General features: G+C 46.3%; 1 protein-coding gene across 2 annotated transcripts; it reads right to left on the minus strand.

Annotated features, from left to right (window-relative positions):
• Nucleotides 1-1,211: 1,211 nt before the first annotated feature.
• Nucleotides 1,212-7,098, minus strand: Tex37 (testis expressed 37). 2 transcript variants are annotated; one of them, XM_052719429.1, is made up of 3 exons: nucleotides 7,072-7,098; nucleotides 4,448-4,540; nucleotides 1,212-1,631 (listed from the first exon to the last, which is right to left on the minus strand). In XM_052719429.1, exons 1-3 carry the CDS (start codon nucleotides 7,096-7,098, stop codon nucleotides 1,212-1,214), a joined length of 540 nt encoding a protein of 179 aa, XP_052575389.1. The 2 variants fall into 2 exon arrangements, with proteins under 2 accessions (XP_052575389.1, XP_052575388.1); XM_052719428.1 differs by having other exon boundaries at nucleotides 1,212-1,634.
• Nucleotides 7,099-13,813: the final 6,715 nt, after the last annotated feature.

The following is a 13,813-nucleotide window of genomic DNA, read 5'->3' on the forward strand; positions in this document are numbered from 1 at the left end:
GCCAGTTGGCTATAAAATGAGACCTTGTTCCAAAACATCTCACCAAGGACCAGCGAGACGGCTTGGCAGTAAGGGCACTTGCTGCCAGGCCTGACAACCTGAGTTCAAATCCAGGGCCCATGTGATGGCAGGAGAGAACTGACTGACTCCCACAAATTGTCTGCTGACCTCCACAAGCACACTGTGGTGCAACCCTTCCACCCCTGGCCGCCACCAAAATGCATGGAAAAAAAAAACAAAGAAACAAAACAAAAGCCACTCCCACCAAAAAATAAATAATATGATGGGCTCGGGAGATGGCTCAGGGCATAAAGCTCTTGCTGTATGTGTGTTAGGGTTTCTATTTCTATGAAGAGACACCATGATCATACCAACTCTTATAAAGAAAACACTTAATTGGGAAGACTCACAGTTTCAGAGGTTCAGTTCATTATCATCATGGTGAGACACGGCAGCATGCAGGCAGATGTGGTGCTAGAGTAGCTGAGAGTCCTTATTCTTGCAGGTAACAGGAAGTCAACTGACACACTGGGCGGTATCCTGAGCATAGGAAACCTCAAAGCCCGCCCCCACAGTGACGCACTTCCTCCAACAAGGCCTTACCCACTCCAACAAAGCCACACTTCCTAATAGTGCCACTCCCTACGAGATTACATCCAAACTACCACAGTGTGTAAGCATGAGGACCTGAGATGGAATCCCCAGAACCCATGTAAAGTTGGGTACAATAGTGCACCTTTAATCCCAGTGCTCTTACAACTAAATAGAAGCAGAGATGGGAGACACGCCCCCTCCCCAGAAGCTTATGACCAGCTAGCCTAGGGTAAGCAGCAGAAGGCCCTATTTTAAAGCATAAGGACTGCCACCTAAGATTGTCCTCTGACCTCCAGACACGTACCGTGGCATGCAGGCGCCACCACTCACACAGCTATGCATCCATTCGATACTCACACTCCAAAACTATAAAAAATAAGAATGACACTAATTCCAGCTGGACACACACACACACACACACACACACACACACACACACACACACACACATTCTCCCTTTCCCTCCCTCCTCCTGCGCTGAGATGAGGCCGATGGTTATGATGAAACAATACCGCTTGCCATAAGGAACATCTTCCCCGGTTTATTTTTGGTGCCTTCTCTGTGAGCGCTGGTGTGGAATTTCCTCGCGCATCGAAGCCACAGGCATTCTCACACCTCTACTGGTAAAATGGCATCAAGGGGCCCCACCTGTTCAAGATGGGGACCTTGACTCTCTGACGAGAAGGACAGGAACAGCCAGGGAGGAGAAGATAGCCTTTGGCCACGTCTGGAGCAGGCTGCAGCTCAGGCTCCATGAGGCACGGGAAGTCTGTTCTCTGATGAAGCCGGTGGGGCTCAAACTGGGCCATGTACAGAGCCAGGGAAGCTGGGTATGCAACATGGCAGGTGCTGGTGAACCTGCTCTCGTTCTTCACAGGGGTGACGGGCGCCTGTGGTGGGAAGAAGCCAGGGACTCCCAAGTCTCTTGCGGTCATGTAGGGTCTTTTGAAGGCAGGGTACCCATCCTCCAACTTGGGGTTGGGGTTGGGCATGGGCCGGTAAAACTCTTTGCTTCGGAGCTGAGTGTCAAGTTTGGCCTGCTGTAGAAACAAAGGGAAGACTGAGAAAGGTCCCCGAGGCAGTGCCCCTCAAAGCACTCCAGACAAAAGCCACACTACTTTTAAAAATGGGAAGTTCAGGGCTGGAGAGATGACTTGAATATTGAGAACATTGGCTGCTCTTGCAAAGGACCATGTTCCGTCCCCAGCACCCATGTGGTGGCTCACAACCATCTATAGCTCCAGTTCCAGAGGACTGGACACCCCTGAGGCCTCTGTGGACACCAGGCATGCGTGTGGGATGGACATATATGCAGGCAAAAGACCCAGACACATACATTTTTTTTAAATTTATTTGGTTTTTCAAGACAGGGTCTCTGTGTATAGCCTTGGCAGTACTAGAACTTGCTCTGTAGACCAGGCTGGCCTCAAACTCACAGAGATCCACCTGCCTCTGCCTCCCAAGTGCTGGAATTAAAGGTATGGGCCACCACAAGCCCAGCCAGTTTTGATTTCTTTTTATAGCACTTTTATTTACTGTGTGTGCAATTGTGTAGTATGTGTGTGTGGGCATCCTGGCACAAATGTACCTTACACACATATGAACATAAATAATATAAAATTTAAAAAAAGAAAAAGTTGGACAGTGATAGCACACACCTTTAATCCCAGCCTTGGGAGGTAGAGGCAAGGCAGGTGGAGCTTTGAGTTCTAGACCAGTCATCGAGGCAATACCAGCATAGCCAGGGTTACACAGAGAGAAAAACCCTGTCTTGAAAAAACAACACAAAAACTGAAAAAGGAAAATTATGACCACGGACCATATGATTCCACACTCACCGAATTTTTGAACCCTTTCAAGCTGCACAAGACAGCAGTATCACCGTGGCCACCCACTGCTAACAATGGTATGAACTAGAAGCTTTTAGGGGAAACTGTGTTGCTCACACACTTGAGAATTAGCAACCCCACTCCTGGCATAAGAAACTCTTGCACATTAGGATGGGCTTCCTCTTCTTAGAAGCATCCAAGTGGGAAGAAAACAGCTCGTGTCCACCAAGGGAAGGAGCACCCACACTGTGGAGAGTTCGTGAGTGATACCCACAATGCTTAGCAAGAATGAGAGCTACGGAAGGATATGAACGATTCACTTTTCAAAAATTACATACTAATGGGGCTGGAGAGATGGCTCAGTGGTTATTAGCACTTGCTGCTCTTGCAAAGGACTGGAGTTTGGTTCCGAGCACCAACATGGCAGCTTAAAACCAACTAACTTCAGTACCAAAAGATCTGATGCCGTTCTCTGGCTTTCGTGGATACCAGGCATACACATGGTGCACATACATGTATGCAGGCCAACACACATACAAATTGTTCCTCATTACATAGTACATTTTATTTTTATTTAATCTGTGTGAGTGTGAGAGTGTGTGTGTGTGTGTGTGTGTGTGTGTGTGTGTGTGTGTGTGTGTGCTCTCATGAAAGCGACCCATAGGGAGGGGGGTGGGGTCATGTGCACATCTGTACAAGTACTTGTGGAGACCAGAGATCAATTTCATATGTTGTTTCTCAGATCTACCTTATCTTTTGAAACGGCATCTTTCACTGGTGCCCATCTGGCTAGACCGCATGGCCGATGAGCTCCAGGGATCCGCCTGTCTCTGCCTCCCTAGCACTGGGGTTATAAGCACGCACGCGCGCGGTACTATGCCTGGCTTTTTACGTGGGTTTTAGGGATCAAACTCAGATCCTCATGCTTGTACAGCAAGTAGTTTATCAAATGAGTAATCTCCCCAGCTCAAGTAATTCTCTCTTTAGAGTAAAAGAGGAGGAGGAGGAACAGGAGAGAAGGAGGGGCCTAGGTCTGGGCAGATGGCTCACTGAGAGAGTGCTTGCCTGGTTCTGAGTTCAATCCCCAGCACCATTAAACCTGGCCTGGTGCACATGCCTATCTTCCCAGTAACCAAGAGGTGGAAGCAGGGGTATCAGGAATTCAAGTTCAAGGGCATCCTTGACTATATAGCAAGCTCAATGCTAGACCACGTGAGACTTTATTTCAAAATAAACAACAAGAAAAATTAAAGGAATTCTATAAACACATAGGATTAGGCTAACATTCAGAATATGTGTGTAAGAGGAGGAATACGCATGCCATGCTTAAGCTGGTTACTAATGGGTACATTAGTGTTGGCTTTCTCAATGTTATTTACATTTTTTGTTACATTTAATTATTTGTTGTGCATGCACGTGTACACGCCATGGCATATGTGGAGGTATACACACACATGCCATGGTACATGTGGAAGTCAAAATACAACTGTGGGAGTTCGTTCACTCCCTCTACCATGTGGGTCCTGGGAATTGAACTCAGGCTTGGTGGCAAGCACCTCTATCTGCTGAGCCATCTTGCTGGCCCTTATCAGTGATATTTAAACTATAAGTGTATAATACTTCAAGTTTTACATGTGCTATACATTTTGGCATATCACGTGCACGCATGTGTATGCACACACAAACATGCAAAACCTCTAAGTGAAGTCCCCAGTCACCGGCTATTTTAAAAGCCACAGTGTCCACATTAAAATAATAATCATGGGCCTGGAGAAATAGTTCAGTGATTAAGAACAGTCAGAGGACCAGGGTTCAGTCACCAGCGCTGGCTTTGATGGCTCACGACCATCCATAATTCCAGTTCCAGAGGCTCCAACACTTTCTTCTGACTTCTTCGGGCACTGTATGCGTACACAGTTTTTGTACTACACACACATACATCAGGTGAAATACATATAAAATAAAATAATAAAGATCCTTCCAGGGACTCATAGAATGGATAACAGGCCTGCAACTACCCCTACCTCTTGTGGCGTGACTCTGGAGTATTTGTGCTTCGTGAAGGGCTTATAGTCGACCATGTACGAGCTCTGGTATATGTCTAAGTCCACGTAGTTCTAGAGGACAAGTGAGAAAAGAAAACAAGAGCCTGGCCCTGTCATTCTTCAACTTAATGCTCTTTCAAGACTTCTTGACTATAAAATCACAGGCAGCTTTGGGGCCTGGCATCAGGAGTCGTGGGGAATCTGGCTTCTGTCCCTCAGGGCCCTCTTCCCACCATCACAGGAGCCTGGCACATGCTCACTGCCTGATGAAAACAAAAACTGTTGCCCTTGCCAACAAGCAAACTCCTGGGCATCTTCTAAGACTCAGATCAAATGTCCCTTTCCCCAGTCAGTCTCTACCTCTTTATGCCCCAGCTTTCAAGAACAAAAACCTTCCTCCTTTCCCATCTGCTTCAGTAATATACTGTGCAAGTGTTCCTTCAGGAGACCACAGTTCGATTCCCAGGACCGACATGAGGCAGCCACAACTACCTGTAGCTCAGTTCTAGGGAGATCTGATTGATGCCTGTGACCTCTGAGGGCATCTGTACTCACACACACACACACACACACACACAGCCACACACACACAAATAATAAATCTTAAGAGAATAATTTAATGAAGTAACTGGGCATGGTGGTACACCTGTAATACAGCACTTGGGAGGTAGAAGCAGGAAGTTCAGGAATACAAAACACATGGACCACAAAAGATGCTGGCTGTTAGCCAGGCATGGTGGCGCACACCTCTAATCCCAGCACTTGGGAGACAGAGGCAGGTAGATTATCGGGGACTATGGGGGTCCAGCCCCTCGATAGTCCCCTCCCAGGGTCCGGGAAGAATCTACAACCAGCTGATAATTAATCTTTGATGAGAAGAAATGAATCTATGTACACGAAACTCCTTAGTCCATATACTTTATTATTCTGTGTCAGTTACAAGCCTATATTCTGCTCTCATATTTAGCTCATTTCTAGCCTGATTTCTCTCTACACTTGTCTGCGGTTCCCTCTAGGTTCTATCTTAATTCCTTCATCTAGTTCTGCCCCTTCTAGGTTCTCATCCATCTTGTTCCTTCCCATATCATCTCCTCTCCCATCTCCTTCTCTCTCCTCATCTCGTTCTTCCTCATCTTGTTCTTCCCCATCCGGCTCTTCCTCATCTTCCATCTCATTCCTCCAGTACTCTCTTCTAGCCCTTCAATCTACTTCTTCCGCATCTCAGTTTGTTCCTCTCAAGTTCTTACCCATCTAGTTCTTCCATTCTCTTTTCTCTTCTCTCTCCTCTGTGCCCTGGAAGTCCTGGTATGTATACACTTACAAGCAGTATTCCCTTGGCAGTGCAAAGCCAGGCTTCCAGGGTCAAACGGAGGGGTGATAAGAATCACACTGAGAGGCAATAACCGTTAATTATCATTTGCAACCCCAAAGGGAAATAACCAATGGGAAAATAAATTAACTAAAGGCTAAATTCAGGTAATATCTAAGGAGAGGGCTCTTATGTGCTCAACTGTAATCTTAAACATGATTGATAGAAAATGTTAAGAATCTTTAAGTTGCTAAGTCAATGGGAGAAAATAAAACTGTCTTCTTTTTTCCTGTGACTCATATCTGTCCAAGCTATCTGCCATTTTTCTGCAGGGTGGGGGAAAGTGTGCTCAGTCGCTAGGCAACCTGCACAGCTAGATGCCTCTGGTGATAGTTAAAGGGAGATCTGGAACTAGAGATAAGGTTTGGGAAAGGAGGAAGTAAAGCTTAGTTGACACAGTAGATTTCTATGAGTTTGAGGCCAGCCTGGTCTACAGAGTGAGTTTCAGGACAGCCAAGACTATGGAGAGAGATCTTGTCTCAAAACCAAAAACAAACAGACAAAACCTAAAAACCACCAAAGAACAAGCAAGCTGGGACAGAAAGACGGCTCCGCAGTTAAGAGCACTTGCTGATCTTGTGGAGGATCTAGGTTCAGTTCCCAGCACCCATATAGAGTCTCATAACCATCCATAACTCCAGGTTCAGGGCATTCAATGCCTTCTTCTGGCTTCTGTGAGCACCAGGCACACACATACACATGCATGGATGCAAAACACTCACACACACACACACACACACACACACACACACACACACACACTCACACACACACACACACACACACAAAATAAAAAATAAACAAATCTTTTGAAAAAAAAAGCAAACAAAAAAGAATTTAGCCAAGTGTGGTGGTTTAATCTCAGCATTGAGGAGGCAGAAACAGGCTGATCTCTGTGAGTTTGAGACAAGCCTGGTCTACACAGTAAGACTTAACAAGTTCCAGGTTAGCTAGGGTTGCATAATGAAACTCAGTCTCAAAAACACAAAAAATAAACATACTCAAAAACAAAAGCAACCACCACAATAACAAACTTAATGAAGTACTCTAGACTGAGACCTTGTTTTAGCTCTCTCAGTCTCTAAAGTCCAGCACCAATGCCTGGTACATCACACCATGAGTGCCCAGTAAGCACATGATGAACAAATAAATCTCCAGAATGGTTCAGACTTTCCCTTGTGTTGTGTAGCTCACTCTGAGACTGTTATAGGGGACAGAAACCTACATTACTCACCTTTTTGGGGTTCACCATACATGCCATGGCCAAGGACCTAGAAAGACATATCAGTTAGCCCTGCTCTGTCTCAAAGAGAGGCAATATCCCACTATTTCCACAGCTATACAAGCAAGCAGGACTACTCTGGTCCCCTTAGTTCATCCCCTCTCCACCTTCCCTAAGATTCTACCTTGCATATTCCCTGGAGCCAATCTCGGAGGCACTAGGGATGGGTGTATGGGCTCTGTGACAAGGAGACTATAAGCAGGATTCGGAGGAATTAGAATTCACTACTTTGATGCTCCACCTCTCCAAAAGGTGCATCAAATAGCAAAGCAAACTTAATAACCAATTTTTGAAGGAACAGAAGCTGTGACTTTACAGCATCTGCCAATCCCTAGGAAGTAAATCCCCCAGCATGGCCACTTTGAGCTTCTAACACATCGATGACACTGAGTTGCAGAGATGTACGCAATGTGGGATCTCCCCAGCCAGTGTAAACCAGGGCTCGCCCTGCCCGGAGGAGGCAAGGCCCAGGCCTGGGGTTCCAGCACTCCAGTTCAGAAGCAGGCTGTCCAAGGTAAAGAAAGTTGTGAGGCATTCCCAGACGAAGGATGAACATAAAGGTCCAATGTCCCCCATGCCCAGCCCTGAAATCTTGAAGGAAGCCATGTTGTAGGACTCTCTGTCTCTGTTTCTATTTGTGTCTCTGTGTCTCTGTGTCTCTGTGTCTGTGTCTGTGTCTGTGTCTCTGTCTCTGTCTCTCTGTCTCTGTCTCTCTCTCTCTCTCTCTCTCTCTCTCTCTCTCTCTCTCACACACACACACACACACACACACACACACCCCTTTCTGACAGGGTTTCAGGCAGCCCAGGCTGGCCTCAAACCTCAGTGCAATTGAGAATCACCTCAAGTTCTGATCGTCCTATGTCAACCTCCTGAGTACCGGGTGTTACAAGGGTACACCACACAGGAGGCAGAGGCAGGTGGATCTCTGGCATTCAAGGCTAGTCTGGTCTACATAGTGAGTTGTAGGCCAGCCAGGACCTGATCTCAAAGACCAAAAAGAAAAGAAACCAAAAAGCAAGTGTGTACCACCCTGTCTGTGTTAAGTGGTGCTAAGAATTGAACTCAGGGCCTTGTGCATACTAGGTAGGCACCCCACCAACGGAACTACATCTCCAGCAACCACTCCTTCATTTCACTGCCAGGAACTACTCTGCCCTGCGGTCCATGCTGATCAGCCAGCTGTGATCTGGCTAGGTACTGGCCAGACCTCAGCTGATACTCCACGTTTCCTCCTTCCTGAACACAGACAGCCCAGGGCCCGCTTTAGTTCAGAGCCTACCTCCTCTCCTTTTGACATGACTCACCGTTCCTGCCCGTCCAACCTCAGGAGTCCCTGCTCTCTGGGAAGTCCTGTTGGCACTGTCTCACGGACAGGCCTGCCCCGGAGATCAGCCCTGACCTACACAATTGAAACTGCTTTGGTCACTGGCCCTGGTCATTGTGATGTGGGTAGCTAGTTGTCCCCTCCCTGAATGTCAGTGCCCCTGTCCCTGGCTTAGCCCTCCTGGAGTCTCAGTACATCTGGACTAACTGAGCCAGAACAAACCTGACGGGATGGTCCTGGAGGGGAGATGCTATTGCCAGGAGAAGTAGTTGCTTGATGACATCAGCCTGGGTTTAGCTAAACCCACGCCTCTGTGGGTTTCATATTGCCTTAGAGCCCAGCTCACATATTTTTCAAAGTCTTACTCTCTTTTACTTGTACTAGTAAGGCTATTTAAAAACAAGCAGCACAGAGCAGAAAGTAGCAAGTGTAGCCGGGTGGTGGTGGTGCACGCCTTTAATCCCAGCACTCGGGAGGCAGAGCCAGGCGGATCTCTGTGAGTTCAAGGCCAGCCTGGGCTACCAAGTGAGTTCCAGGAAAGGCGCAAAGCTACACAGAGAAACCCTGTCTCGAAAAACCAAAAAAAAAAAAGTAGCAAGTGCGGTTGAGGATTCAGGGAGAGTCAAACTCTCACACACTCTTGGTGGTGATGGAAAACGGTGCCGCTAGGGAAAATAGGTTGGAAGTCTCTCAAAAGTTAAGCACAGGGGCACACAAGGTGGCTCGGTAGCGAAAGATTCTTGCCACCCAGTGGCACTACCTGTGTTCGAACCTGGGATTCGCATGGTGGAAAGAGAGAACCAACTCCTGAAAGTGGCCCTCTGACCGCCACATGCACATACAAATATAAATAAATAAATGTTTAAAAAAACACATGGAGAAGAACCATATGGTTTGGAAAGTTCACTTTTAGTCATAAATCAAATGGAATTAAAAGCAGGGGATCAGAGATACTGGATGCCACTGCTCGTAGCAGCAGAATTCATGATGCCTAAATGGACCATGCTTGCACGCTTGTAGAAACTAGAAGTCAACATCACTCCCCACCTTTTGAGACAGGGTCTCACATTGAACCTAATTTGGGTAGGCTAGTTGGCCCGTGAGCTGGAGGGATCCACCTCTCTGCCTCCACAGCATTGAGAGCACAGATATGTTCCACCATGCCCTGGCTTTGTTATGTGGATGTGGGGAATCTGAACTCAGGTCTTCATGCTAGTGTGGTAAACACTGTACCAACTAACTGAGCCCTCTCCACAGACCTCACTGTTCTCTCTCTCTCTCTCTCTCTCTCTCTCTCTCTCTCTCTCTCTCTCTCTCCTCTCTCTCTCTCTCTCTCTCTCTCTCTCTCTCTCTCTCTCTCTCTCTCTCTCCTCACAGTCCCCATTGTTATATAGCTCTCTTTCTCTTTTGGTTTTTTGAGACAAGGTTTCTCTTTGTAGCCCCGGCTGTCCTGGAACTCACAGACATCCACCTGCCTCTGCATGTACCACCATCACCCAGAGTTATACGCCTCTCTAGTATCTGCTTTATTAACATGCAAATATATGTTTTCTACATTTGTAAGGGATGGGAAATATGCTGGAAAGTAAATTTTGTCTTGTTTAGTTTTGTATAGCTTTCTCTGTAATTCTGAAGGTTGATCCTGACCTCAAGGGTTCCAGATACTTCACCTTGGGTGTATGTGTGGGAGGCACATTGTGTGATGTAGGGTAAGACGTATTAAATAAAAATTTAGTAACCAATAGGACTGCAGAAGCATGGCTGTGCTACACTAAACCATGTTTAAAAGGTTGCAAAATGGGGGAAGCGAGCGACGGAGACTACCTGAACAGGATCCAGTGCTCCCAGGGACATCATTTGTTCTTCAGTCCTCCCCTCCTTCCTCCAGTGAAAATAATCACCTCTACATTGGTAAAAACACTTGCCCAAATACACACGCACAGGCTTGACTGTGAAGGAGGTGATGTGCATTTAGCTACTTCACTCCAGGTCTAGTATGCTGTAGGACTTTAATTATTGCTGCAGAAAGCTCCCAAAGCCCTTCTTTGCGTGAATCCCACTTCAACCCCTGTACCCCGAAGGGAGAGCCGGGCCCCCAAACTTCTGTCTATGCAAATTCAGCTTGTTAATATTGTTAGATCACAGGAAGAAATGGAAGCTCCAGTTCCTCCAGGCTTCTATTAAAGGGATTACAATCCACTTCCTTCCTAACAGGGCTAATGCGCCATGGGAAGCCCCCAGGCCAGGGATTAAAGCATTTACGCCTTTAATTAGGAGCAGCCTTTCCCTGAACGCCAGAAACACAAACAGCCAGGCCACATTACAAAGTACCACGCCCTCTCCTAGAGCCTTGGGGCCGGGCAGGTGGCACTCTTTATCAAACAGGCATTTCCCAAAGAAGGGCCTCGGTCAGGGCCCTCAGCACAAATTAAGCCCCCCTCACTTCGCAAACAACCAACCAGGTAAGGTAGATCTTCTTTGACACAGCCGGGCAAAAGGAAGCGACCTAGTTAAAAATCCCCGTGGGACTGCCCCATCTCTAGGAGGGGCTGTGCTATCTAGTGAGGATGCTGTGCTATTTCATAGTGGTGGGTCATGAGCGTTCAAGGAGACAGCTCTGGAAATGACAGAGTTAGTTCAGAGCGGTCTGTCTGTCCCCCACGCAATGCTGCTGCACCAGGAGCACACAGGCTCTGTCCTTTCCCGGTCCTGAAGCATAGTCTGACGGTCCCCGAAGGCCAGGTTTCTCCGGGAGCAGCCAAATGACATCTATTTCACAGCTGCCTGGGATCCATGATATTGGCCTGCTATCTGTCGTCACCTTTCTCTGTGCCAACCCGAGAATAATCTACTCTGAAGACGCTTCTCAGACAACTCATGATTCTTAAGATTGAAACAGGAAACGGTGTTGTCACGGTCGCCCCCTACTGTCCTTAGAGGAGAGAGCTGAGGCCCAGAGTTTTCCAGGAGCTTGGACTATGCAGGACAGGTGGGGGGGCTCACTGCGGAGGAGAAAATACTATCAAAAGCCCCTGAAATTATTAAAGAGGCATAAGAATTCAGGGCCTCTCACTTCATTGTTCAATAAAATGTCTAACAGGCACATCCCGAGACCCCAGTGGAGGCCTGAATTACCGAGCACCACACCCTAAATACAGTTCCCCTTTACCTGGAAACATCTATGATAAAAGTATTATCTATAAATTGGGCACCGTGCAGGATTAAAACCAGCACCTAACAATAAAATGAAGGGATGAGAATAACAGACCATAATAAAATGTATGTAAAGCTCACACACTGGGAAATCCTCTCAGTCTGCAGTGTGAAGTGCTGCTACTCTATCTGGATACACCTTCAGAGACAAACCCCCAAATAATGTATTACCAGCTAGCTGGGCATCCCTTAGCCTAGTTAGACTGAGTTAGCCACAATAGATGGCTAGCTTAAGGTTACTTGCCATCCACAGCTGAGCTTCGTATTTATGTATTTTCTTATTGAGCATAACTAATCTCACAGATTATCTGTATCAGAACCAGACCTGGTTAGGTAAGCCTGTGATCCCAACTACTAGAGACTGAGGCAGGAGGATCTCAAGTTCAAAGACAATCTGGGCCACACAATGAGTTCAAGGCCAGACAGGGCAATCCTGTCTTAAAAAGTAAAAAGAATCCGGGTGGTGTGGTATATGCCTTTAATCCCAGCACTTGGGAGGCAGATGGTTCTCTGTGAGTATGAGGCTAGCCTGGTCTGCAGAATGAGTTCCAGGACAGACAAGGATACAGAGAAACCCTGTCTTGAAAAAAAAAAGTAAAAAGAGTGCTGGGGGATAAAGTTCTTGCTTAGTGTGCATGAGACTTTCAATTTAATGCCAGGTATTGAAAAATAATAAATAAATACCCCATCATTAGTATGTCTCAGCATAGAGAAAACATGGGCACTACCATTTTATAAAGATGTGTTTCTTTTATTTTATGTGTATGAATGTTTTGCCTGCATGTATGTATATGTACTGCATTGTGTGCCTCATGCCCAAAGAGACCAGAAGAAGGTGTCAGGTCCCCTGGAACCAGAGTTATGGATGGTTATGAGCCACCATGTAGGTGCTGGAACTGAACCCAGGTCCTCTGCAAGAGCAGCCACTGAGCCACCTCTCCAGCCCAACATGGACATTTTCTAAGGCAGACACACAAATGAACCAAATAGCTTCCTATTCTACCAATGGAGAATGCTGTGTCCTTAGGTTTAGCTTACTCCTTCTGCTTGATGGTTACATTATTAACCCAATCACAGGGGCAGTGAGATGATTCTGGGTAAAGACACTTGATGCCAAGCCTGAGGACCTGAGTTTGATACCCAGAACTCCTATGGTGGAAAAACTGACTTTTGAAAGTTGTTCTCTGACCACACAGGTGAATGAATACTCAACTATACACACACATCAATATATATAACAACATACTAATTATTGATGATAAAATAAAATTTAAAAAGCTATCCAACCAAAGAAGCTAGGTATGATGGTGCATGCTTTTAATTCCAGCACTTGAGAGGTAGAGGCGGGAGGATCAGGAATTCAAGGGCTCCTTCAGCTGCGAAGTGAGTTCAGGTTAGTCTGAATTAAATGAAACTCTGTCTCAAATAAACTATCCAATCCCAGTTACACCTACTTTCTGATATATAGTTTCCACTATTGAAATGAAAAAAGCTGTTGCTTCCTTACACATTATTGTCAGGTATCTTAACTGACATAACCTACCTTTGAAGGTGATTGGCATCATCTGCTCAAATGCCAAGAGCACAAATCAAGTCTTTTCTTTCCTTTTTTTTTTCTTTTTTCCAGACAGGGTTTCTCTGTGTAGCTTTGCGCCTTTCCTGGAACTCACTCTGTAGACCTGGCTGGCCTTGCACTCACAGAGATCTGCCTGGCTCTGCCTCCCGAGTGCTGGGATTAAAGGCATGAGCCACCCACCGCCTGGCCCAAATCAAGTCTTTAACCTAGCAATTGACTTCCTGGATGTGGTCTTACAGCAACAATTGATTCTCCTATGCGAAGACAGGCATGATATGGTTCTTTATGACTTGAAATCACAAGAACCTGCATGCACCTAAATCTGCGTTAACAGAAACTGATAAAATAATTTAGATGCATACACACCATAAAATATTAGTGATAGTTAAACAAAGTAAGGACTGCTATGGAGGAAGAAAACCATTTCATGAAGATATTAAAATACAATTGTGACATCTCTGAAGATAGATGGATGAGGTCTTTCTGCCTGAAAGCTTGGGAATGGAATGGGAAATGATAGCTGTCAGAATCTCTACCCCATAATGTGTAGGAGGTGTCTGTCCTGTGGGTGGTCAGTA

This window comes from Peromyscus californicus, unplaced genomic scaffold, assembly GCF_007827085.1.
Source record: "Peromyscus californicus insignis strain IS unplaced genomic scaffold, ASM782708v3 Scaffold_6__1_contigs__length_162567912, whole genome shotgun sequence".
Taxonomy (NCBI): domain Eukaryota; kingdom Metazoa; phylum Chordata; class Mammalia; order Rodentia; family Cricetidae; genus Peromyscus; species Peromyscus californicus.

Bases quoted from the DNA above. Each gene is read 5' to 3' on its own strand.
- Tex37 (XM_052719428.1), bottom strand. From the start codon at position 7,098: ATGGCATGTATGGTGAACCCCAAAAAG. The intron at 4,541-7,071 runs GTGAGTAATGTA...CTTGTCCTCTAG, and splicing joins GTATGGTGAACCCCAAAAAG to AACTACGTGGACTTAGACAT. The intron at 1,635-4,447 runs GTAGGGGTAGTT...TTGTTTCTACAG, and splicing joins CCAGAGTCACGCCACAAGAG to CAGGCCAAACTTGACACTCA.